Here is a 26,784-nt window from a genome sequence, read left to right on the forward strand (position 1 = left end):
CCTGAGGGTCTCATTCTGCCTCCCTTTTGTCCAGCTTCAAACAGGGTGACTGGAAAAGAATCAAAGGATGGAAAAAGAGAAAGGAGGACTTGGTGGGGGGCACTTAAAGTATTTTTTTCTAAGGGGGATAAAGAAGAAAGATGCATTAACCTTGGGAGATGGCTTTGAAGCAAAGTGCTCTGGGGGAGATTAGGATGTCACTCTCCCCATCCCTCCACAGAAGCCCAAAGAAATCCAGAGATGTCTGGTCTTTGTGGAGGGTGAAATCACAATGTGGCTGGAGGGCAATAAAAATGAGCCCAGGTCCTTTCCAGGAGAACACAAGAGGAGGAAGAAAGAACTACTATAGGAAAGTAGAGAAAGAGAAAGGGAGGGAATACTGATGTATTGATAGGAGACTTGGAGCAAAAGCAGATTTTTCTGAAACAAATATAATTTGCATGTGCTTAAACTTGGGTACCAATTTTCATAGAATCCCTGGGTCTATTAGATCTTTCTCTTGCCCAAAAGCTTAGGTCTTTTCCTGTGTCACCCCAGTTACTCCTTCTCTCCTTCAACATTGACTTATCCAGGGCTCTGCTGCTCAGTCAGCATCCTCCCCCGAACCTCTTCCCTCCACCCCCACAATATCTCCTGACTGGCACAGGCTGGGATAATGGCTGTTTGGTCCCTCTGTAGGTCTCTCCATAGTGTCACTAGGATGAAGGGAATTGGAACATTTCTTGGGCATCTGCCTTTTGAATGAAGCAGCTGGGTTGGAGCAGAGCAAGGGATAAGATTTTGAAACTGGTTTTGTGAGTCAGACTGAACTCTGAGCACCCACCCATTTGAGGCAAACTTCACTAGCTTAGCTTGTGGGAACTTTCAGAGCAGATCTGTGGGCTGGGACGTGCTCAGTGGCTTCATCAACTCACAGCAGAAGTGAACAGTCTTGAGGAAATTGTGGCTGGACAGGCAGCCAGGCACTTCTGCTCTCCATTACCCTCCTGCCGACTGGCGACTGCTGAGCCCTGCACAGCTGAGTGTCTGAGGGAGAGAGGGGCCCTGTGGGGATGGTGGGGCAAGTCATCACCCTGCTGCTTCTCTTGTACCTCAAGGGGTATCAGAGCGAAGGTAAGGATCCCCAGCTTGGTATGAGGTGAGGGCTGGCATGGACTCAGGGCTGTGTCCCTCTGGAAGATTAGAACCCAGACGTTATGTGATCACCTAGAAAGAAGGAGAGAGGAAGGGGAGGTGGCTCTGGTCACACAGGTCATGTAGGCCTTTGGAAAACGCATGGCTTTTGCTATGCATGAAATGAGAAGTCTCTGGAAAACTTGTGCAAAGCTGAAGAGTGATATGTGTATTGAGGCTCCTTAGCCATGGTTTTCTCTCCCTGGGGTGCTGCTTCCTCTGTGGCCCTGGGCTTGTTCCTTCAGCCTCTCATGCTTTTGCTCAAACACTGTCTTCTCGATGATGTCTGCCTCTTCAGTCATACTATTTTGCAGCCCCTCATCTCTCGCGTCTCTTGATTTTTCTCCATACACCCATCTCCATTTTATAGTCTACACTGTTTACTTATTTCTTCAGTCCACTAGGGTGTCATTTGAGACCAGGGATTTTGCGTGTCGTTCATGCTGTACCCTCGGCATCTAGAACAGTATCTGACACAAGCAAGACCTTCAATAAACATTCGTTTCCACACACCACCACCCTCTCTGTTCTCATTCCCTCCCTGAGGGTTTTGAGTGGCTCTGTACCAGCCACTGGGCTAGGCATTGAGAATTCAGAGCTCAGTAAGTCCATGGACCCTTTGTTCATGGAGTCTACATTCTGCCACCAGAATGAATAGGAAACTACAGCTGTGATCAACACTGAGCAACGGGCCTAATTTAGTAGGTGCTCAAAACATGTTTGTTGATTGAGCAAGTGAATTATTTACAGGCATGTTAGAGGCAGACTGGAATGATTTTGGGGTGAGATAAGTAGGGGCGCAGGGACCTTCAAATCACTGCCCACAGGGGTGAGCCTGGGCCATAAGGTTCATTTTGGGCCCTAGAGGTAGGTTTTAGTTGTCCATTCTAAGGAAACCCCAAGGGACAGGGTGGAGGCTGTGAATCCTGAGGTGCTTTGGGTTCAGGGTGAGAGGATATGCTGGACCAAAAAAGCAGGGACAGTGTCTCTCCCATTAGCTCTGAGGGTTGCCGGCTATGCCGGTTATTTATCTAGATCGTGTGAAAACTTTCCCTTGTGAGGGAGTGTTCTCTAATTGTGGCTGCTCTGTTTGGGATCCAGGTAGGCTCTAGAAGGCTGGAGTCATTTTTCCTTTCTCTTCCTCATTGCACCTCCTCTCAAAGTATGAATGATGTCATAGCTAGGGGAGAGACTAGAAGCCATAGAACCCTGGCTTCAGAACCATCCTGAGGGAATTCAGCTGTAGAAATCACCGTAGGGGTCACCTGGCTCTTGTCTTTATACTTAAACCCTATTTTTTTTTTAATTTTTGCAGTAGTGGGGCTTGAACCCAGGGGATCTACCACTGAGATACACTCCCAGCCCCTTTTATTTTTCATTTGGAGGTTGACCTCAAACTTGCAATCCTCCTTCCTCAGCTTCTTGATTAGTTGAAATTATAGGCTGTGCCAATAATCCCTACAGAAACCCTTCCTATCACGGTGTAAGATATGTACAGAAAACTACAAAATTATAAAAGTACATCTCAGTGAGTTATTATTAAATGGACATACCCTTGGAACTATTACACGTTCTTTCCCTTTGATTATCCACTTCCTCTTCTACAAATAAAACCATTGTTCTGAATTCTAGCATCACAGGTCAGTTTTACCTAGATACAAATGGAATCATATGGCATTCCTGTGCATTCCTGTGTCTAGCTTCTTTTGCTCAATATCTTGTAAAATTTATCTATGTTACTACTTGTAACTGATTATTTTCATGGTGGCCTAGTGTTTCATTATATGACTGTACCATAGTTCGTTCATTCTCTCCCTTTAATGAACATTTGAGTTGTTTCCATTTTTTTTTTTTCTGTTTTAATGATGCTGCTATAAATCCTTTTATACAGGCATGTCTGTTGGGAATACTCCCAGGGTGGAATTGTGGGGTATGTGTATATACCTGCAGCAGATGCTGTCAAACTACTTTCTTAAGTGGTTGAATCAAGAAGTGTGTGGGAGTTCCATGCCACTTCAGGGTCACTTTTTCTTTGTTCTGTAGGCCTGTGAATGGGGAGTGAAATTGCAGGGATATGGTGCCTACAAGGTGAGAGACCAAAGCTAAGGGAACCACATCTCTGTGGTTTCTCTGATATTATGTGTGAAATACCTACATTAGAGTCACTTTGGGGAGTTAAATGGAGAGTCACTCTTTTTTTTTTTTTTTTTTTTTTTTTTTGGGTACTGGGGATTGAACTCAGTGGCACTCAACCACTGAAGCACATACCCAGCCCTATTTTGTATTTTATTTAGAGAGAGGGTCTCACTGAGTTGCTTAAGGCCTCTCTGTTGCTGAGGCTGGCTTTGAATTCCTGATCCTCCTGCCTCAGCTTCCCCAGTCCCTGGGATTATAGACACTGGGCCTGGCTGGAGAGTCACTCTTGAATGAATTAAATGAACAGATTCATGAAACCCTAACAATGCTCCAGGAGCTGTGTGAGCTTTTGTGAGGAAGCAAATGAAGCATGTTAATTCTACTCAAGAGAATCTTTTGGACAGAGGAAAATAGGTGTGCACAATAACAGCTATGCAGGAAAACAGAAAATGCTAAGTGTCCCTGACAGGCAGGATCCATTCAGAGTGAAATGGCAGTTGAGAAGATGGAGAGTGCTTCCAGTAGGGACATGGGGAATTGGCCTTAGAAGATGAGGGTCTAGGTGGAAGGGACAAGGTAGACAATCTAAGCAGAGGAATCAGTCTAAACAAAAGTAAGGAAATCACAGGGTTTGAATGGGAAGCATGAAAGGCAAATGCAAAAGTTACCTGGAGAAAGATAGTTCTGCATTATAGATAAGATAATTCAGTTAACTAGGTCATGGGCTAGGCCAATTTAGATAGAGGGGAGGGAGTTGCTTTGTGTGAGAAGAGCAGTTTATGTGGTCAGTCTGAAGTTAAGTTGAGAGGAAGAGAGAAGTGGGCTGCAGGTCGTGGAGGATCCTTTGGGATATTATGAGTTTGGCTTGACTAGGGCTGGTCCTGCTCTGGCACTTTGAGATCTCACTGGACTCTATTCACTTAGTCCCCAGCAGAGACCTCTGTTTCCTCTCCCCCAAGCCTGGGAGCCCAAGCCCAATCTGAGAAAACCTCAACATCCTTGTGTCGGCTGGTGGAAGCTATGCTCCCTGTGAGTGAGACCTTCCTTTGCTTTTTGTCTGGGGACCTCGGGCCTCACACCTTCCTCTAATCAACAGGTCCAGGTTAGAGGAAGTTGAGCTGATTCTGGCTCCTGTCCAACTTTGGAGGCTGCAGGGCTGAGTGGGACTCACTGCGAGTCACATGGTCTCCTTGACCTCATCTGTATGTGCTGCCCACTTCTTCCGGGGGCTGTACTAGAGTTCATCACCTGAACCCTGCCCTTTCTTTGCACAGTTTCCATTTCAACTCTTCCTTTCCTAACCACTGGAAAAGGCCCCCCAAGGCTGCTGAGCAGTAGCAACGGCAGTGGCTGTGGCCCTGAGACCTTCTCGGTCATCCCAATCTGCTATGGCCTTTCTCTTCTGAACAACCAATCCTCAATGCCAATTCCTTTCATCTTTTGCTTCAAACACATGAGAACTTGTCTTGGAGTTACCTTTTCCTATTGGTATTTCCTGTCTCCTCACTTGGCATGAACTCCCCTCTGGGACAGGGACTGAGGTGTTTTTGCATGAGTCCTGACACTTGCCTTTCTACTATATCTGCCTTATATTCTGGCCCCTGTTCCCTTCCAGTCTATTCACAGAAGCTCAGTCCAGCCATCTTTCTTCTTCCTATACTGTATTGTTGAGAGCTTCAGGGGAAAATTCAGCATCAAAGAGCAGACACAGAGTCGCAGTCTCCAACCTTAGCTGGGCCCTCAGGGTCCTGGAATTCTTGTGTCTAATCCATGGCTTCTTCCATTCCCCAAAAGGTGATACCATCTTTTCAGGGCCCAGTTTCACCATCATAGCCTCTACCAGCTGACAACCTCCTTTTTTAAGAAAACAGGACCATGAGTCAGGGGTTCATACCTCCACCCCTGCCCAACTATTCCCCAAGTTAGCCTACCTCATCTGCTCCTGCAAATGGCCACATTTGCCTCTGCTCAGGGGAAGGGTGCTCTTGTCCTGGTCAAACCAAACCAATTGCAAGTTCAAAGTAACCTCAGTAACTTAGTGAGAACCTGTCTCAAAATAAAAAATAAAAAATAAAAAAGGGCTGAGGGTATAGCTCAGTGGTATAGTGCCTCTGGGTTTAATCCCCAGTATTAAAAAAAAAGAAAAGAAAAGAAAAGAAAGAACTAGACAAAACCAAAATGACACCTGGTCATCTTCCTAGCTCATTTTTTATTTGTAGAAAAAACTCATCTGATGTGTGTAAAGTAATTAATTATATAAAAAAATGGTATAATAAAAAAAATGAGTCCCAAGGCAGCATATCATTAGGACTCTAGATCACAAACTCAATTCTTTAAGTATTTAGCAGTTTAATTAATAACTTAACCATTTCCATGTATAATCCACACTTAGTTTTGTGATAGTAGAGAATTATATTTCTCTATGTATGACTGTATGTTCTAGTCTTTTGTTGGTAATATAGAGGTATACTTTATAATTTTTTTGGTAGATTTATATATTAAGTACCTTTTAATATTTGTGCTATCTCTTGCAAATATGTAAGGTAAAAATAAAATACCCTCCCACCCCCTTATGTCATTATCATACTTTGGGCGTACTTCAAGGCACATCTTATATCACATCTTGGCTGTTTTAGATTTTAAGAACATCAAATCAAGGATTAAAACATTTCCTTTATGTCTTGACTTGGTGCCCTTAATAACACCATCTTTAAAATATGAGTGAAGTTAAAAATATCTGCCTGTTGGTGCAGCGTGAGCAACAACCGATGCCGCCTCTGAGCAACATGGATGGCCTTACTGACGGGCATCGGTTGAACTTTGGCTCCACCTTTGAGCCAACATGGTGCACTCATGTGTGCTCCAGTGATGCTGGCTGTTCATAGTTCTTGGCTGTTACCCTTCCATGGCTTCTGGTTGGTTCTACTCCTCTCCTGTTAGTCTGGCTTCTATTTCTTACTTAAAACCCTGCCTGCCCTATGGGTTTTGGTTTAGTAACTAGCACTTCTGGCTTCTTTACTGGAGCCTGTGGACTTGCTTGTCTTGCTCTTGGTGTCTCTGCCTGTGAAATACTCAGGATCCATCTGTGGTCTCAGACCATGAATGCGTTAGGTGGGGTGGAGAAATGGATACCCAATCATTTGGCCTGCAGCCTGGCTCATGCGCTGTATATCCACTGAGGTGGCTCCCTTTCTATGAGGCCTTACTCTTGACCCCCCTGCATGCGACTGACACTGCAATTGCCAGTTAACCAGGGTTGGTTGTTTCATCTCCTCCTTTACCACTTGCTAGTTGTATATAAGGAGCATCTTTCTGGGTACCATTCTATTAAAAACTCTCCCTGCCTGGGTTAGTCTCTTAAATGCAATTTTGTTTAAAAAAAAAGAAATTTAAAAAAAATTCCCCAATACATTAAAATAACAATTAAATAATTAAACAATAATAAATTTATAAAGTAACTTGGTTGTTTTATTTTTCCTTTTCATAGACTTCAGAGGTGATGTCCTGTTTCTGGAAAATGAAGTCTTATGATACTTTATTTCTTTGCAAATGGTGCCAATCACTAAGCCTCCTATTCTTAGTCCTTCTATTCTTAATACTCTGCATAAGGTTTGTGGCTTCTGCTTGGTTGCCTACCCTCAGAGGGCCCTAAGGGGGCTGATCCACCTACCTACCTCTAGCTCCTCCCCTGACTGGAACCTTCATGTCTTCCATTTCTGAGTCCACACGTCCAGCTCCTTAGGAAGGTCTTTCTGATCTTGAATCTAAAGAAATCCCCGTGCTTCACCTGTTACTCTGTTATGTCACCTTTAAAAACTCTATCCACAGCGCTTACGCCTCTCTGAAAGAATCTTGCTTATTTTTCACTAATTTATGGTGTGTGCTCAACATGGGCCTGTAAACGCCACAAGAGCAGGGACCTGGTTTCTCTTGCTCACCCCTATGCCCTAATGCCCAGCACAGGGATTGGCAACTGGGACATTTCCCCAATCCCCAGGGGACATTTGACAATGGAGACATTTTGTTTGTCAGGACAGGAAAAGGGTTCTCCTGGAGTCTAGTGGGTAGAGGACAGGGATGCTGTTAAACATCCTTACAGCACAATGAAGAATTATCAGGCCCTGAATGTCAAGTGCCAGGGTTAAGAAATCCGACCCAAGAGCAATGCCTGACTCAGAGTGAGCATTAAAAAATACTATTGAATACAGGGCATTTCCTTATTAATCTGTGAATTTGCCTGGTGTACTTTCTTGTTTGTTTTCCTTAAATCAGCCTTCTGATTTAATGATTTCTATCTGCCATTTTAGTAACAGCATCAAGATGACTTTTCTGATATTTTTCTAAGAGATGGGTTTAGTTTGAAATCTTTTCTATCTCTGATTTTGCTGTGGCAATGTTTTCATAGTTACAACATCACACTGTGTTCTTATCAAAGTATGTCTTAGTTTAATGATCAGAACAACTTTATGAGAGATAGCCAATACTCCTTTTTATTTTTTTGTAATTTTTATCAAGATATAACAGTGTTGTGCGCAAAATTTAAGTGAACAGCTTAATGAACTTTTATACATGTGTACATATAAACTACCACCCACATCAAGGTGTAAAATATTTCTAGCACCCAGCAGGATCCTTTGTGCTTTTTCCAAGTTGTCAATAACCCCAAAGTAAGCAACATTCTAATCTTACTCACTATAGATTAGCTTTTCCTAATTTTAAATGTCACATAAATGGAATAATTCAATAGGAATTCTTTCGTGCCTGACTTCCTTACTAATCATCATTCAGGTGAGAGTCATTCACAAGTTTGCCTTAGAAATAGCTTATTTCTTTTTCATTGCTGTGCAATATTCCCTTATAAGAATATAGCATGATCTCTTTATTGATTTTCTGATGATAGATATTTGGGTTGTTTCTCATTTTGAATTATTATAAATAAAGTCATTATGAACATTCTTGCTCATTTATAGTGAAAAGAAAAAGTTTTCATGACTAGGTACAATTCTCCTGGATAATAGGGTACATGTAAATTTAGTTTTAGAAAATATTGTCAGTTTTCCAAAATACTCATACAAATTTATATTCTTTCTAGCAATAAATGAAAGTCTCATTTATTCCTTAATTTACAGAATTTTCAGTCCTTTAAATTCTAGCCATTTTGGTAAGGATGGGGTAGAATCTCATTGTTCTCTGATGACTAATGATGTTGGGCACTGTGTGTGTGTGTGTGTGTGTGTGTGTGTGTGTGTGTGCGTGTGATACTGAGTATTGAACCCTGGAGTGCTCTACCACTGACTTTCATTCCCAGTACGTTTTATTTTTTATTATGAGACAGGGTATGTAGTCTGTCCTTGAACTTGGGATACTCCTTCTTCAGTCTCCCAAGTTGCTGGGATTATAGGAATGTGTCACTACAACTGGCATATTGGACACTGTTTTTTTTTTTTTTTTGGTATGCTTATTGGCAATTTGGATATCCTGTTTTGTAAAGTGTTTGTCCAAATCTTTTGCCATTTTGGGAGGTGGAGTTATCAGTTTATTTCCTATTGATTTGTATCAAATATATGTTTTGAAAACATTTTCTTACAGTCTGTGGTTTGATTTTTTTTTTTTTTTTTGCAATGCTGGGGATTGAACTCAGGTCCTTGTGCTTGTGAGGCAAGCACTCTACCATCTGAACTATATCCCCAGCCCAATTTTTCACTTTTAATGTCCTCTTTTTATCAAACAGAAGTTCTAAGTTATAATGAAATCCAATTTATCAATCTTCTTTTATGGTTAGTTTTTTTTTTTGTTAAGTTAAAGAAATATTTGTCTTCTTCAAGTTGTAGAACATATTTTTCTATGCTTTTTTCTATATACTTTATAGTTTTAACTTCCACATTAAATTTGTCATCTATTTTGAATTAATTTTTTACATGTGGTATGAAGATGGCAAAGTTTATTTTTAAGATATTCAATTTACCCAACACAATTTATTGAAAAGATCATATGTGTGTCTATTTCTATTATATTATATTTCTTTGACTCTTTGTCTATTCTCATAATAATGGTATACTATCTTAATTTCTGGAATTTCACAATATTTCTTAATATTGGGTGGTGAAAAGGCTTTGGTCTTTCTAACTTTTTTCTTCAAGATTGCTTTAGACTTGGGCTGGGGATATAACTCAGTTGGTAGAGTGCTTGCTTGCCTTGCATGCATCAGGCCCTGGGTTTAATCCCCAGCACCAAAAAAAAAAAAAAAAAAAAAAAAAAAAAAAAAAAAAAAAAGATTGATTTAGGCCTTTTTCACATTTACATTAATTTTAGATTTAATTCACCAATTTCTGCAAAAGTAACTTTCTAGATTTTTTTTGTTGGAATTCTGTTGAATCTGTAGATTAATTTAGGGAGAATTGAAATCTTAATAATATAAGTCTTCAAGTTAAAAATGCATGCTATATCCCTCCCTTTACTTAGCTTTTTTCATCTTTCTTAGATGTCTTTTGTTACCTTGGGTGTCTAGGTCTTAAATATTTCTTGCTGAATTTTTTCTAGATATTTTAATTTTTTGTAGTGTTTTAATTATATTGTTTCAAATTTGATTTTTTGGTGTTTTCTTTAATATATAGAAATACATGATTTTTTATATACTGGTCTTATATCTAGCAACTTTTCTAAACTGGTTTATACATTTAACTGGTTTTTCATATATTCCTCTGTGCTTCCTATGTACACAATTATATTGTCTGTGAATACTCACAGTTTTATATATTCATTTCCAATTTTATTTTTTTTTCATTTATTTTTCTTGCTTTGTTGAATTAGCCATGACCTCTAGTAGGATGTTGATTCAAAGAGGTAATTATAGAATCCTTGTTTTAATCCTGAACTTAAGGGGAAAGCATTTTATTGGTTTCTATTCTTTATCAGATTGAAAAAAGTTTTACTATTGGTTGAAATTTTTAAAAAAATTATGAATGAGTGTTTTCACAATAAAGAAATGACAAATGTCAAAGAAAGTAAGATATTTAACTTGATTTAAACATGTATCAAAACATCCTTCCCCTCCCCACCAACCCCACCCCTCTGTACAATCCAGAGTTCCTTCATTCTTCCCCGGCTATGGATCAGCATCTGCTTATCAGAGAAAACATTTGGGCTTTGGTTTTATGGGACTGGCTTATTTCACATAGAATGATACTCTCCAGTTCCATCCATTTACCTGAAAATGCCATAATTTTATTCTTTGTATGTTGACTTTTGATATCCTGCAACTTTTCTCAATTCATTTGTCAGTTTTTGTAGTTTTTATCCCTGGAGTTTTTGGGGTTTTCTATATAGAAGATCTTGTCATCAGCAAAGAGTGACAATTCAACTTTCTCTTTTCCAATTTAAATGCTCTTTTTTTCTCTTGCCTGATTGCTGTGGCTGGGACTTCTAGCACCATGTTGAGTAGAAGTGGTAAAAATGGGCATCCTTGTTGTGTTCTGGATCTTAGAAAACTTTTGGGTTTTCCCCATTCAGTATAATTTTAGCTATTGGCTTTCATAAATGACTTTTATTATGTTGAGGTATGTTTCCTCTATACCTATTTTATTTAGCCTTTTTATGAAAGGAAATTGAATTTTATCAAATGCCTTTTTTGAATCTGTTGAGGTGATCATGTGACCTATGTCCTTTATTCTGTTGACATGATGTGTCATGTTTATGATTTGCATATATTGAATCATTCTTGCATTCCTGGGATGAATCTCACTTGATCATGATGAATAATCTCTTAAATGTGTTTTTGGATTCAGATTTCTAGGGGTGTGTGTGTGTGTGTGTGTGTGTGTGTGTGTGTGTGTAGTGTTGGTGATAAAATCCAGGACCTTGTGTATGGTAGGCAAGCACTTTACTACTGAGCTACATTCCTAGCTGATGTTGGTATTTTGTTGAGGATTTTTGCAACTATGTTCATCAAGGATATTGGTAGTTTTTGTTTTTTTCTTTATTGTGCCTTTATCTGATTTTGGTATAAGGGTGATGCTGGCCTCATAGAATTTTTTTGGAAGAATTCTTTCCTCTTTTATTTTTTGGAATAACTTAAGGAGAATTAATATTAATTCTTTAAATGTTTGATTGAATCCAGCAGTGAAGTTCTCTGGTCTTGGGCTTTTCTTTTTCTTTTTCTTTTTTCTTTTTTGCTGTGCTTTTGATCAAACACTGGGCCTAATGCATGCTCAGCAAGCAATCTACACTGTGCTGCATACCCAGCCCCCCTGGGTAATTTTTTTCCCAAATGGGAAACTTTTTTTTTTTATTACTGATTCAATTCAACATCATTACTTGTTATATTGTTCTGTTCATATTTTCTGTTTCTTCATGACTCAATATTGTTGTAGTCTATACACAAAAGCTAAGAATTTTTCCATTTTTTTCTAGATTATCAAATTTGTTGGCAATTTTTTATAAGAATCTTGAATAATCCTTTGTATTTCTGTGGTGTTGATTGTAATCTCTCCCTTTTTATCTCTGCCTTTTTAAAATTTTAAAAAATTTTTAGTTGTGGGTGGACACAATACCTTTATTTTATTTTTTTACGTGGTGCTGAGGATCGAACTCAGTGCCTCATGCATTCAAGGCAAGTGTTCTATCACTGAGCTACAACCCCAGCCCCCTCTACTTTTATTTATTTGATTTTTTTCTCTCTTTTTCTTAGTCTAGTAAAAGGTTTGTCTATTATCTTTGTCTTAAAAAAGAGCTCCTTGTTTCATTAACAAGATTAAGTTGCTTGTATTTCTTTTTCAGTTTCTGTGTTAGAATATTGACATGCTTTTCTCTGTTTTCTTCAAACTCATTGCGTTTCCTTAAAACAGTTATAAGTTCTTTGAGCATTCTTCTGTACTGATTGCCACCTGGTCAGTTTCTGACACCTTATTTTCACTATTAGGTGAGGTCATCATTTTCTGAAAGCCCTTATGCTTGCTGGCATGTGGCATTATCTGGTCATTGTCTAGTCATTATCTGGGCATTAGGTATTTATTCTAGTCTTCCTAATCTGGTTTATTTGTGCCTGTCTTTCCAAAAATTCTAAGCAGGCTGCTTATTTTCTTTGAGTCTCTAGTCACTTCCATTATTTCAATACTGAACAACATGCAGGTCCAGGTTTGCTGGGAGTCTGCTGTTGGTGCATTGTCACTGTTTTGAGTACTAATGGGTGACCAAGCTCAATGTACACCAAATATGCTGCTGATGTGCTATTCAGAACAGACCAGGAGAGTACCTAGAGAGTGTGGTTTTTCCCACAAGCCTCACCTAGCACTGGCCCAAGGACACATCCACAATTGCCCACCTACGGTCAGGCACTGTAGATTTTTACTGGTTCTGGACAGAGTCACCATGCAGCAGTAGTCTCCCATATCATGCCTGTGACCACTGATGTCACCAAGTTGTTTCATATCCTGAGCTCATAGCTCACCAAGATCAGAAGAGCACTGTGATAGAACCAAGGCCTATACTGACTGCCATGGGCTTTCTATTACTTGGTTAGACTCATGGCTGCCATCAGGCCCAGCTGATGCTAGCTGGAATAGAAGGCCATTAGGCTGGGGTCAATGTCTTTCCTCAGCACTGGAGCTGTTCTAGAGGCTCCTTCCACAGGCTAACTTTTGGGTGGGGTTTGTGAGGATCTGCCCAGTAACAGGCTTCACCAGCCCAGCACTTATTTCCAAGGCAAAGTCCTGTACTTACCATCCTGTCCTATCCTCAGTAAAGGGAGTCTTACTCCACACTAGGCTGCCCAAGGTTGGGGTTGTGTTGGTGAAGGCAGTTCCTTAACCACCTAGACTGATGATAACCTGGGACATGCTTGAGTGTCACAGCCTCAAGGTTCTGCACAGCCTCAGGGTTGCATCAAGGCCCAGCCACAGCTGGAGATGATGTAGGTGATAATGTAGGACTCTGTCCCACTGGTGCATGGGTCTGAACCTGATGCTGGGACTGGCTAAACTCTCCATTTGTGAACTCTGGCCTGCATAGGGGACTTTGGTTTCTACCGAATGCTGCTCTTGCCACTGCAGACCTGGTACTGAACTCTAAGACCAAGTCCCATGTTAGATTTGTGCCCTGTTCCCAGCAGATGGTGCTTTGATCCCCACTCTGCCTCCCAAGGTTGGAGTAGGCATGGGGGAGACAGTCAGACACCTGGATTAATTCAGTTGCCCCTTAATCTGTTGGTATTGGCCTGGTGGTAGGGGTCATGGGGCTCTGTCTGGCAGTGGTTTTCAAGTCTAAGGCATGAACTTAACTTGCTCACTACCGCAAGCAGGCAGTCTCTCTCCACACTGGACTGGGGGTAGGGGAGACATGGGCTACTCATTCCTCTCTGCCTTTTTCAATACTTCTTTCATTTCATCATAAGGAGGTACTATGTTCTCACCTCATTTCCTTAACTCTTGTGAAGGTAGTTTAGGCGGGGGGCGGGGGAATAGCTGTTCAACTTGCTGTGCCCGTGGGGAAATGATTCAAATACCATCTCTCTCTGCCTCCATTTCCTCCATTTTAACACAGCCATTTGTATAACTATCCCCATCTCCTATTTTTTATTTTAAATTCTCCCTGACTCTCCCCAATCCAGGCAGACTGATTTTCTTATTTCCTTCATTCAGTGGGCCTGTGCCACAGAGTTTCCCTGCCAAAAATGGTTACAGGAATTTGTGCTTTTCTCCACTGACAGTACTCAGCTTCTCTGGACTTTCATACCCCCATATTTATTTATTTATTTGTTTGTTTTGCAGTACTGGAGATTTGAAGCCAGGGCCTTGCTCCCATATTTATTAGCTCTTGTCTTGATATCTAGGGAGAAAAGTGCTGTGATATACCTAGGAAGTGTAATTTTATTTTTGTCTTTCTAATTGCTCTAATTGTAGGGAGTAATCTTTGTGGATAATTTCTGGTCACTAAAAGATTGATAAACATTAATGAATAAGGCCCACAAACCAACGTGCCAAATAAGAGAGGATTATGAATTCAACTCTATGGGAGGAGAGAGGAGGAGAAGCTTGGAGGGTTTGTCTCACTGGGCCTGGCTATTATCATCACTGGTCACTAGTGGTTGCCTCAATACTGCTGTGAGGGAGTTGCATTAGACATGGTGTTTATAGCATCTTGGTTAAAAATTCATCCCCTGAAGCCAAAGCAACTGGATTTCAAGCTCATCATTCTCACTGTGTAACTTGGGCAAGTTAATTAAGTCCTTCCTAACTCAGTTTTCTCACCCATAAAATAAGGATAAGACCTTCACAGGGTCCTTGTGAAATTAAGTAGTTAAAACATGTAAATGTTTGAAACCTGCCTGTCACATGGTAAGTACTTGAGAGATCCTAATTATGGTTATTGGTTTGTGGGTTCCTTCAGACTAGAGGACATACCTTGGGGAGAAGCAGATAAAGGAAGTATACTTTCAGATTCTCTTTGACTCTGGATTCCATCCTCTTAGCTTAAGGGAAATCACATCCAACTGCCCACACTACTCAGGCTTCAGACTCTTCCTGTTAACATCATCTGGTTTTTCTTTCCTAGAATGCACAGATTCTACTCACCATGTGGTTGGTCTCTCGGGAGTGCCGCTCTGTCTACGGCCTTCTATCATACAGACAGAGATACATTCCGTTAAATGGAAGATGAAGCTACTCTCACTTCCAGAAATATACGTGATACTGACTTGGAAGAATAGTACTGGTCTGAAATATGAAGCTTTAGCTCTGAAGCATTTCAACAAAACGCTTGATTTTCAGATTGAGGACTTAACCCTTCTCATCAAGGTCGCTAAGCCAGAGGACAGTGGTCATTATCAACTCGAGGTGACCAAGGAGTCTGGAGAAGTGTTCACAGTCCAGTTCAAAGTTTTTGTATTTGGTGAGTCTCCAGGACTCCTCACCCTGTCCCCTGATTCCTGTAGGACATGTATTTCCAGAACCTTTCTGATCAGAATCTCTGTTTCCAGATCATGTTGAGCAGCCTCTCCTGCAGGGGCAGTGGAAAGCCCTGGATGAAAGGAATTGTCAAGTGACTCTTTACTGCTTGGTCTCCAGGAATAGCAATGTGAGCTACACTTGGTACAGAAGCAATGAACTGATCCCAACACTGAGGAACATCACGTATCTGGAACTGCAGATCGATGCCAATGACCTGCACATATATTCCTGCAATGTTAGCAACCCTGTTAGCTGGGCAAGCCACACTCTCAACCTGAGCCAGGGATGTCTACATGTCCTTCTGAGTAAGTGGAGCACTTTAGGCTATAACAAGGGCTGAAGGTATTGGACCCCATGACCAGGCTCACATGCAAGAGAGATGTGGATATGTGATTCCTGGGTTTCCTCCCCCAGTGTCTTTTAGCCCCTCTTCAAAAAGGGCCTGGCTTTTAGGCACATATTTCCTATAAGCCGGGTCTGTCTGAGTCTCAGAAGATTTTAACTCCATATCCTTCTTGAGATGCAAGTTTTCCCTATACAGAGGGAATGCATGGTTGTTTGGTGAGTACAGCAATGGCTCCTGATCATTATCTTCATCCTCTGAAAGACATATGGAGACCCGCTTCCTCCTCCTGAGTGGTGGCTTACTATGCAGCTCTCCAGGAGGTAATGACACTGTACAATATTACCTTGGGTCAGCAGTAGCATCAGGAGAATTGCAGGGTGCCTGGAAGAGTTCTGGGTTTATTGCTTATCCTAAGAGTCACCTGAGTTAAGTTTGCATCTGTTTTATTAGATAAACAAAGACTTAATGTGTCATCAGCTTTGGCATTATGGAAGAAACCAAAACCCAAACCCAAACCATATAGTCTCTGTTCTTAAGAACCTTACAGGGGCTGGGGAGATAACTCAGTCGGTAGAGTGCTTGCCTTGCAAGCACAAGGCCCTGGGTTTGATTCCCAGCACCAAAAAAAAAAAAAAAAAAAAAAAAAAAAAAAAAAAAAAACTTACAATAAAATTGGGGCAACAAAACTAAGTACTTGGGGGCAAAATAGAAACAAACAAGATTGAGGCAATATGCAGTGAGAAGGATGCTGGCTCTTGGACTTTACATTAGCTGACTCTGTGATCTCAGGCAGATTCATTAGCCTCTGTGAGTTTCAGTTGTTCTCTAGGATAAAATGTGGATAATAATAACAAGTGCCTCATAGGATTGCTGCTATGATTTAGTGAGATAATGTTTGTGAAGATCTAATCAGTTGGCCCCTGAAACACTTAATTCCTCTTCCTTCTCATGTTGGCTGGATTATATATCAGGCTACATGTTAAATGTAGAAGTTAGGATGAGGGAGAGCAGTGTAGGTAGGAGTAGCAGGAAGGTGAAGTGGAAGATTTGCCTGGAACAACGTGATGTGCAATAAATATTTGTTCAATGATAAACAATGAATAGATGAGACATTTGCTGTGCCAAATGCTTTACATATATCAGATCATGTAATTAACCCCTAGATATATAGCTTTAGATCCTTTTTATAGGTGAGAAAGTTGAAGCTCAGAGAGTTAAATAAGTGACACTGAGCTTATAGAATTACAGTTTGGACCAGATCTGTCAGATATTAATGCCTGAACTCTTGGCATCACTTAGGGGAAGTTACCCAATTGAACAGAGAGACAACTTTGGTGGGGAATTCACAGGGCAGGAGGAGACCAGTCACACTGGGGAGGAGAGTGGAGTTTGAAATAGCTGCTGTAGCTGGCAGGTGGGAAGCAAGAAGAGGTGGAGCAAGTTCAGCCCTTGTACCTTCTGTATCTCTCAGGACCCAGATTTCTGCCCTTTTTGGTGATTGTCATGATTCTGGTCACACTGTTTCTTGTCACCCTCACTTGCTTCTGTGTGTGGAAGAGGAAGAGGAAGCAGTCACGTAAGTGGATGGAACTTGAGGGGTGCTGTCGCTGGACACATCAGATTCATTGACTTGGGCCTGTGTTTAGTGGGATGTGCCTGGGTGCATAGCATCTTTTCCCTCAGAGAGTGTTGGGATATGTGTGCACATGGTTGAGGGAGGGCAACCAGTGGCAGCAAGACTTCTGTGTTGGCTGCCAGATGTTTGCAGTCTGATCTTCAATGTGCAGATTTATCTGTAGTTTGCCTGGTTTGATTGGGGACTGCCCATCTTGATAGAGAAGGCATGTCAGGGGTGGTTACACCATTGTGCTCTTTAGATAAAACGGGAAGAACACTAACCCGCCTCTTTTCTAGAGCCATTCTTAAGGTCTGGGCCACCTGAGGGAGAGGTGGGACCATCAGAAGTTGAAGCCTGGACAGGAAGCCCTCTGGAGATTTCTGAAGCTCTGTTCTTTTCTTACTTCCTCCCAGAGACCAGCCCACAGGCACTTCTGACAATTTATGAAGATGTCAAAGACCCACAAATGAGGAGGAATGAAGTATGACATTCTACGGGTTGGAGGTCTCTCTCAATTGGTCTGGAGCATGCTCTTTGGAGGATGGCCATTCAGAGCAGGGAGACAAAGAGAAATGGACATTTATCCTTTCAAAGTTATCCTCCGCCCTCCCCCATCTCTTTTCTCCACCAGTTTCCTAGCTCTGACCATAGAGGAAAATGGGGAGAACGAAGGGAGCAGAGAAAACGAAAGGGAGGCAGAAGCAGCTCCACAGTGTAGAATTGCACCTGCTGAGCAGGGATGAAGTACAACAGAAATCCACAGAGGGCGGAAGGCTGCTGCTTCCTCCTCAAACTGCATCATGGTGTTCTCATTTCTGCCCAGTCTCCAGCTGGGCTGAGTGCCAAGAGGAGTGACACCTTCCTATATTTTTTTGTGTCTGGCCACAGATTCTTGTTTCTTTAGCAGTTAAGAGCTTTGGTGGGCCCCTTAACTGTCACCCTGGTCTGGGGAGCGTGACCAGCCAAAGAATAACGGTTCTGTAACTGGCTCATTGATCTATGTTCACAGCCTTTTTGGGAAAAGAAGAGGCCCAAGTCTGGCTGAAGTGTTAGAGAGAGTAATCAGCTTGGTTTAAAACTGATGGGTCCAAGGTATCTCCCCTGGACCTCTCTCACCAGCTCTCTGCAGGGTGGCAGCCAACTCTTCCTGTCATCCAGGGATGTAGAAGAGAAGCTGCAGAGGGGCTGAAGTGCCCCCATTACCACAGGCAGGATGTGGTGACAGGCCTGGGGAAAGGCCATGATGGATCAGGCAGTGCCTACTGAACTTTGCAGCAGCAGGTGGGAGTGGGGCGGAAGGGCCCATTTCCCACCGCTGTTTTGGTTGACTAGAGGAGGCACAGGTGGAATTCTTCTGCTCTTCACACAGATGAGGCCCTATGAGGCCTCACAGAACCATCAAGCAGTGCTGGCGATATAGCCCATCACGTAGAGTGCTTGCCTCTCAAGCTCGAGACCCAGGTTCGAGTCCCCAGCACTGTTGGATTGTAGAAATTCGAAACAAACCAAATCAGAACCATCAAGCAGACTCCCTAAGGTCTATTTCCTTTAGTGGGAATGAGGGCAGCTCCCTTGCCTGTTTCTTTGCCCTCACAGTGGAATATTGGGGTGTGAAAATTAGAAAGGAGATTTTTACTACTGCCAGACTCAGGTACAAATTCCTAAGTGCACATATATCTATCTTTAGCCATTTATCTTCTAACCCCCCTCCCCCCAATGAGGATGACTTTAGAGAAATAAGGAGAATCTGGAAGAAAATAACAATTTAGAGTTAAACCTACTGGGGACTCAGGTTTGTTACACTGCTTCTGACTCAGAGGTTCCTCCCTGCCTGGCCTCAGCTTTCTGTGCAGTCTCCCTCCTGTCTCCAGGTCCCAGCTTGAAGGCCTAAATCCCAAGTTTCATGTGGTCTCACTTTGGAGACAATCCATATGGGTCTGAACAAGAGAGGAAAAAAAGCAACAAACTCCTGTTTCTTGACAAATGCCTCTGACTCTCCAGTCTCCAAAGATGGCCGACATTTCTCTTCCTCTTAGCTTTTTGCTTTTGGGGAGTTCAGCTTCCATCTTGTCTAATGAACCCTGCTGGCCTTCTTTGGCTTCCCACTAGAACCTCAAATGGAAATATGTGCAGGATTAAACACCCCCACGCCTAACCTTCTGTGGGACAAGCATGAGAGGAGGGAAGTCAGAAGGGTTGTGTTCCCCCTGCCTTTAGCCTTGGGACCAGGGCTCCATCCAGCATGAAGCTACCCAGAGGACAAGGGCAAGCTGGTTATGAAGTCTAGATTATGAGGGAGGGGATGTTAAAAATGCTGAGTCTTTAAAATGTTTAAACCTTCTGAATTTCAGTGCCCTGAGGTATGGCTCAGATCATAGCACTACCTAGAGTTCTGCCCATTATCAGTGGCTATGTGAAAAATTTAGCCCACAAGTCAGCAAAGGCAAGGAGGGGTTTCTAAGTTATCAAAGTGAAGGGATGGACAGGGATGCTCATTGGATAGGATTGCCTGAATCCAATCATACCCGAGTGAGTCCTTGTTCCTGACACTAATTGCTCCACTGTAAGCTCCTGGAACTCCTACCTCTCCCCATCTGGGGTGTCCAATGATGAGGCTTTCCCCAGTCCTGCTACTCCTTCCAAGGCTCCTGGAAGCCCCTCTTCTTTGTTTTGCCTTTCCCTATTTAATTCAAACCTGGACAGATCCCACTGTCTACTCATGTTATCTCATGTTCCTTTACTGTTTCTTATACAGAAGCAGAAATTCCTTGAAGAAGGAAGCACCATTTACTCTATGATCGAGTTCCAGGTACCACTCCAGTTTCTCTAATACATTCCATTTCTATCTTTGGGGCTCCCTAATGCCCCCATCCCCAGTTTCACCTTGAATGGCAGGATCTCAGTGCTCCTGGGACTCAGAGCATAGCCTGACTTCAGATACATTAATAAGTTGTTTGAAAAGATCAGTATGTTCTGGAGTATCATTTTTTACATATATATTTTTATGGGTACATGATAATTATACATAATAATGGAATTTGTTATATGTTTGTACATGCACAATATTATTTGATTAGTATTGTTCCCCAGTATTTTCCCCTGTCCTTTTCTCCTTCCTCTCCTGGTCCCTTCCTCTTCTCTACTGATCTCCCTTCTTTTTTTGTAAGATTTTCCCCTATGCCACATCTTTCTTTTCCTATTTCCTCTCAAGATTTCACATATGAGAGAAAAATACAACCCTTAATTTTCTGAGTTTGGCTAATTTTGTTTAACATAATGCTTCAAGTTCATAATTTCATTTTCCTTTGTGACTGAATAAAACTCCATTGTGTATACAGGTTACATTTTCTTTATCTATTCATACACTGATGGACACCAAGGTTGGTTTCATAATTTGGTATTGTGAATTGTGCTCTTATAAGCATGAGTATGCATTATTGGTATAGTACACTGACTTTAATTCTTTAGGATAAATACTGAGGAGTGATATAGCTGGATCATATGGTAGTTCCATTCCTAGTCTTTTGAGGAATCTCTGGAATGTCTTAACAGAGCTGGAAAGTCCAATGCAGACATTCTTCCTTTTTCCATGGTTGGCAGAAGGCCTAGCCTAGATAATCTATAGGAAGGGGAACCTTGTTAGGAGATTCAACTTTTCTCTCTTCCTGTTGATTCCAATCACTGGGGGCCTTCATACAAGTTATCCTCATTACCCCTTATATCTGTTTTCAGGAAATAATACATCTGTGTTGGTCCCTTTTATCTTATTTAGATTTAACAGTAAAATCCATTTTCTTAATAAATCTCCCACAATGGCCTCATGAAATGTTCTTAATGCTTTAGATATAATTTGAACCCCACATCACAGATGAGCAAATAGACTAATATGCTCAAGGTCACATAGCTGGGTAGTAGCAGAGCCAAACCAAGGTCTTTGGATCTCCATTCCACCTCCTCCTACCTCACCTTTAATAGCCTGGGGTTGTAGAAATTTACCCATGGACAGGAAACGCATCTAATATTGGCTAATTATTGATAATCCAGTCTGGGAGATCTCTCCCAAGGGAAACACTGCCTCTTTGTGGCCAGGGATGCAAAGTTTCTGATAAAAATGACTCTTTCTAGTGTTTTTTAAAAAAAATTATTTTATTGGTTCTTCTCGATTATACATGACACTAAAATCCATTTTCATAAAATACAAGCATAGGTGTAGCAATGTCTTAGACTTGTTGGCTAAGCTGTGGGGCACAGAAAATCCATTTGAATAATGATCAATGTCTGTCAGTTCTCTGGCTTTATTAACACTGAAATTCAAGGACAGGGATTGGATAAATTCAAGGAAGAGCTCCTCTCATTTTAAGGTACTGGGTGAGAATGAGATCCCTCCTCTGGAGCAACTTAAAAGGAGGATGGTTACCTGTCTTGAAGGACTGTAGTTTCAGGTCCTGAGACTGAAGGCATGTTGCCAACAGGAGGTATTGATTTGATGAGGAAAAATCCCTGGAGCATCTTGGGTTTGAATCCTGATCCTATAGTTTATATTGTCTGATCTGGACTTTTTACCCTTTTGTAGCCTCATCTGTGGCAGGGTCAAATTTATGATTATTCCTAAATTATAGGAGTGGTAGAATTAGGGGAGAATACATATATAAAATAAATACATATATAAATACATATATAAAATAGTAGTTACCCTATTAACAGAGTGGAACTAGCATTCAGGTTGACTCATGTCCTTCTGGTTAATCCAGGGTTCTTTTTATGAATGTGTAAAGCTTCCATCTAAGCAGGGTAGAGACAGAGGGATAGAAGTGATCACCCCTCTAGGGTTGTGCTGAATCTATGCTTCTGAAACGCTCTTATTTCTCTTCTCATTAGCCATCTTCTTCCACATCAAAAGAAACTGCAAATACATTGTATTCGTTTATACAACCTTCTCAGAAGGTAAGTCTCTTCCTCTGTGGAATGTGATTGATGCAGATGTGTATTTTGCATGTGCATATGCATGGCATGTATTTGCAAGAGTGTACTGTGTGTATCTGTGTAGCTTTAGTTCAATGACTGTGTTTAAATGTTAATAGGCCAATGAGGAAAAATGCCTTTCTGGTTCTGCCTGGAGAATAAGAACATCTCTGAGATTCAGAATAGTGGATTATAGGATTTTCCATGACTTTTTGTGGGATCCAAGGGACGAGGACAGAAAGAAGGTGCTTTGTGCAGAAGGACCGCAGGATCCTTAGTAGACCAACTGAGGCTATGGTGAAAGATACTGGAGATGTTTGCAAAGCAAGGATTTAGGGCCTGGAGCTGGAGGACTGGCCTAGAGGGACACAATGCTGACTTTCTGGCCAGTCACCTGCTGGTGGAAGACTCTGCACTGAGGTAGTCGTGTTCCACTCAAATCCTGCTCCAAGCTGAGCTCATAGCTCTCACATGCACCTAGAACATTGAAGTTGAGTTTCCTGATGCTCTGCTCATCCTTTTTACCTGGTATGGGAGACGATGGGAAGAGTAATGTTTTCATGGCTGGAATTGCAGTATGAATCCATGAGCTGCTACATGATACAATAGGGAAATGGGAATCCACAGAACTGTAGAAGTCTATGCAAGTCAGGAACTATGTATTTGAAGGAATTTACTATGGGTGTTCAGACTTCTCATTCAATCTCCTTTCAATACATCATTCAGCCAACTTGGACCCACCATGAGAGATTTTTAATTATGTGCTACACCCAAGGGTATATAGATGGCTCATAGGTATTCTGTTTATATGCTTTAGTATTACATTCTGAAAACTACATACCACTTAAAGTGCTTGTTAATTCCAATGATTCACAAAACCACTATGTTCAGGATATGTGCTCAGGGCTGGCCTTTACATTTGTGTCAGAATTGTTTACATTAGGGGAGAGTGCGTTGAAGAGATACATGGTATGGGACAATGATTGCATTAGGACTGCCTGAGGGATGTGTGTGTGTGTGCGTGTGCACGTGCATGCACCCTGGGAATGTGTGTTTGTGTGGGTCTTAGGGGTATGTGGGTATGGGATACTAAACTCTGACTTTGGTTCAGAAATGTCATATCATAGGCAGAATGTATTGTGCTTCCTAGGAGACCATGAACACTATTGTTTATTTCTGAGATAGATTTTTTTAACTTTCTTGTTGAGGAAAGCTCAGAAGATTTCTGGGCTTTGAGTCTGTTTTGGAACTTATCATGTTTGTCAGGAATAAGATACCTCTTATCTTGAATGCATAATTCTTTACTCTTTGAATTTCTAGTCTGGATTCAAGGACAGGAACCATGACCCTTCCTCCAATTGCTCCATCTATGAAGAGGTAAGATTCTGGAACTCCTCCTGAGTGGGTTTAGTGTTTATATCATAGCCCTGAAGACAAGTCATGAAAGGCGTACTTATGAAAAGGTCATCCATATAGTCTCATAGTTGTAGAGATTTTAGGGATTCTTTAATCCAAATCTTCATTTTAGAGATAAAGACACAGAGGCCCAAAGAGAGTGAGGGCCTCACCCAATGTCACATCAGATGTTCATGTTTGACTTCCAGCTTGTGTTCTAAATTAGGACTGTCCCCAAGCTAGTTCCCAGACTTTGGAGTACAAATTAGTCATCTCCACTTAAAGAGTGTATGTGGGGGAAAACCAGAGAAGGGAATGAAAGGAAATCTAAGTAATTTTCTAAATTATCATGGCATTGGGAACCATGGCATTGGGAACCATGGCATTGGGATGTGTGTGATTGTAAGCTTCTGCTGAGGTGGACACTGTTTGAAGGTGACCAGTGAGCCTGGTAGCTGAATTGATTCCCATCAGGTCATTTAGGGAGGATGGAGGATTAAGTCAACATTTATTGGGGGATTATTGTATATAAGACAACCTGCCATTATCTTCACATGAATTATCTGATTTAATAATAATTTAATGCTCACAGAATGCTATAAGTTAGATTTTTTTTTGGTAGTGTTAGTGGTTGGTTGCATATACTAGGCAAGTGTTCTACCACTGAGCTATATCCTAAGCCCCCTACATTCATATTTATACCCGAAGAAATTCAGGCATGGAGAGCACCCCTTCTATTAGAATCATACCCAAACCTCCATCCATGGTCCAATAAAGACATTGTCTTTGGTCACAATGGAGATGGCAGGTGGGTACTCTCTGAGATTCCTGGCCCTTCAGCTATAGTTTTATATTAAAACCAACTGGACAGGTAGTCCAGGGGTGTAGAGGACACTGTGTGGACCCAAAGTAGTGAGGGTTTACAAAGAAACACAGTGTAGTTAAAAGAGCATTGGAATTGGAGAAAAAAAATTGGATTCAGGTCCCTTCTTTACTTCGTGCTAGTCTTTGACCCTGAATAATTTATTTTACCACTCTGAGCTTTATTTTCTTAATCTGTAAAATGGGGATAATAATTCATACTCCATAGAATTATCACAAGGATCTTCTATCGGGGGAGTCTGAAATTTCTCTTTTTCTTCTGCAGGTTGGAATGAGACAATCCAGAGCCCATAACTCTGCCCGACTGAGCCGCAAAGAGCTAGAGAACTTTGATATTTATTCCTAGATGTTGTAGCTGTTTTTGCCTCTCTTATATATCTGTTTTTTCATTGGGAATCAGCAGAATAGATGTTGCCGCAGGAGTCTTTTTGGAAGAGTTCTAGTCTGGAGAAGATAGGGAAGTCTAATCATGGTCTTTTGTTTTGAAAATGATTTCTAACAACCACGATATAAGCAAGATTGTGAAATAATATGTCTCAACTTAGATACCAACAAGAATGGGTGGAGAGGTTGGGTTGACCACATTCTAAGTTCTTGTAACCTATAAAGTGCTATGTAAATGGAGACTTGAGATTTCCTTGCCCTGGTTTTCTAACCTGTTACTTGTCTCTCCTCCTCCCTGATCTGGGATGCTAGTCTAGACTGCATTTCTAGGCCCTCACCTCCTCCAGGCCCACCTTCCCAATTGAGAGCAAGAACAAGGCAACAGTGACTCAGGGGAAGAGGAAGCAGCCTCGTCTGGGGCTGTGCTTTCTGTTTGCTGGTTATCAGGTTCTCACAGGTGGATCAGCGCCTTGGCTGCAACTTGAATGCAGGGGAAAAAATTTCCCCCATGACCCAACACATTTACCACTGGCTGGTTGGTCATAAAGGAAGTGGGCAGAAACAAGAATAGATGGTGGTGCAAAGGAAGCCCCTCTCTGAAAAGAAAAAGCACCGGAAGCTTGAGAACTGAGTGGTTAGACCAGCTTTGTTCATAGCGTGAAGTTTGATTTACAAAGACATATTATTAGAAATCTATTTTGACTCCTTTGTGGAAGAGGTCTGCCTTTCTTCTTGGAAACCCCGTTCTATTTCATTGGAGTCCGGATTTATGCTTCCCCTGGTATACCCTGGAGGGAGGGCTTGGGTAGTTGAATGCTAAAGATGAGGCATTTGGGAACCAGATACTGTGCTGGCTGCCCTGAGTCTTCAGGCCAGCCATTAACAGGGCCAGGACTCTGGTTGAGTCCAGGAAAGGGATGAGGGTGAACTGGGAGGGAACTCAGAGACTCTAGCAGATGATACTACTCAGAGTCTTATTCTTCAATTGCCCCATCTTGCATTTAAAATAGGGATTTAATATAAAAATTTGGTGTTACACAGAGGCAGCCTAAATCCTTTGCCTGAATTAAATCTATGTTTCTTCTCCACAGTCTGCATTTTTACACTGTATAGCAGTCAAAGGGTACTCATGGGCCATACACAAACACATTTCTGTTTAAATTATGTTGGAGAGGGGTCTGACTTTCTGGTGAGCTGTCAGTGTCCCTTAGCTTTATTCACACTGGGATAGCAGTGAACCAGGTACCTGGGGCCATTCAGTGTCACAAAGGATAGCTGAAGCATGCAGTTGCTCAGGCCCTGCCTGATCCCTCTTCCCTGGGAGCTGTAGCCAGCCTGGCTCCTTCCTAGAGGGAAGCATGTTGAAGTAAGCATCAAGGGTAGAAGTCAGAGAAATATATTCAAAAGAAGTCGGGGCTCCTGAGGCAGGTATTGGGAGCTGAGTTGTAGAATCTAGGAGTTGGGTGAGAGGCAGCAAGAAATGATGAGATCAGAGCAGTCCAGATGAACACCAGAGACATTGATCATTGACTGCTGTTGGCTTTTCAAGTGACTTGAACTGTGTAGAGCTTGTACTGGTTAAATGTATCTAAGGAGCAGAAGAAACTCTGTGGGCCCTGGACTTTTGGGGATGCGGTACTCTGGAGTATGATATGTATAGCATCGTATTGTGTGCCAGACTGTTAAGCTTCCATGATAACACCTCATAATAATCCATGCAATGAGCCGATGAATAAGCAGTAATTAAGTCGCTGCTGAATATGAAGCACTGCCTGAACCCCTGGGAGGACCCATTGAAGGCCCTAGAAGACATACTGATTCCAAGGCCCATGAGCAGGAGGGTATGGCAGCAGAAACACAACATTAAAGGACATAAGTGTGCTGCAAGGTGTATGTAACACAAATGTAACACTACAGAATTGTGAACATGTCAAGTATACTGCATC

At 41.7% G+C, this 26,784-nt stretch overlaps 1 protein-coding gene across 1 annotated transcript; it reads left to right on the plus strand.

Annotated features, from left to right (window-relative positions):
- Positions 1 to 941: 941 nt before the first annotated feature.
- On the plus strand, positions 942 to 26,445 carry Cd244 (CD244 molecule). Its single transcript, XM_047559357.1, has 9 exons — positions 942 to 1,113; positions 14,857 to 15,192; positions 15,281 to 15,556; positions 17,069 to 17,173; positions 17,629 to 17,696; positions 19,971 to 20,024; positions 22,094 to 22,159; positions 23,498 to 23,554; positions 24,720 to 26,445. Exons 1-9 carry the CDS (start codon positions 1,053 to 1,055, stop codon positions 24,798 to 24,800), a joined length of 1,104 nt encoding a protein of 367 aa, XP_047415313.1. The 5' UTR covers positions 942 to 1,052; the 3' UTR covers positions 24,801 to 26,445.
- Positions 26,446 to 26,784: the final 339 nt, after the last annotated feature.

Source organism: Sciurus carolinensis, chromosome 1, assembly GCF_902686445.1.
Source record: "Sciurus carolinensis chromosome 1, mSciCar1.2, whole genome shotgun sequence".
In the NCBI taxonomy this organism is placed as follows: Eukaryota; Metazoa; Chordata; class Mammalia; order Rodentia; family Sciuridae; genus Sciurus; species Sciurus carolinensis.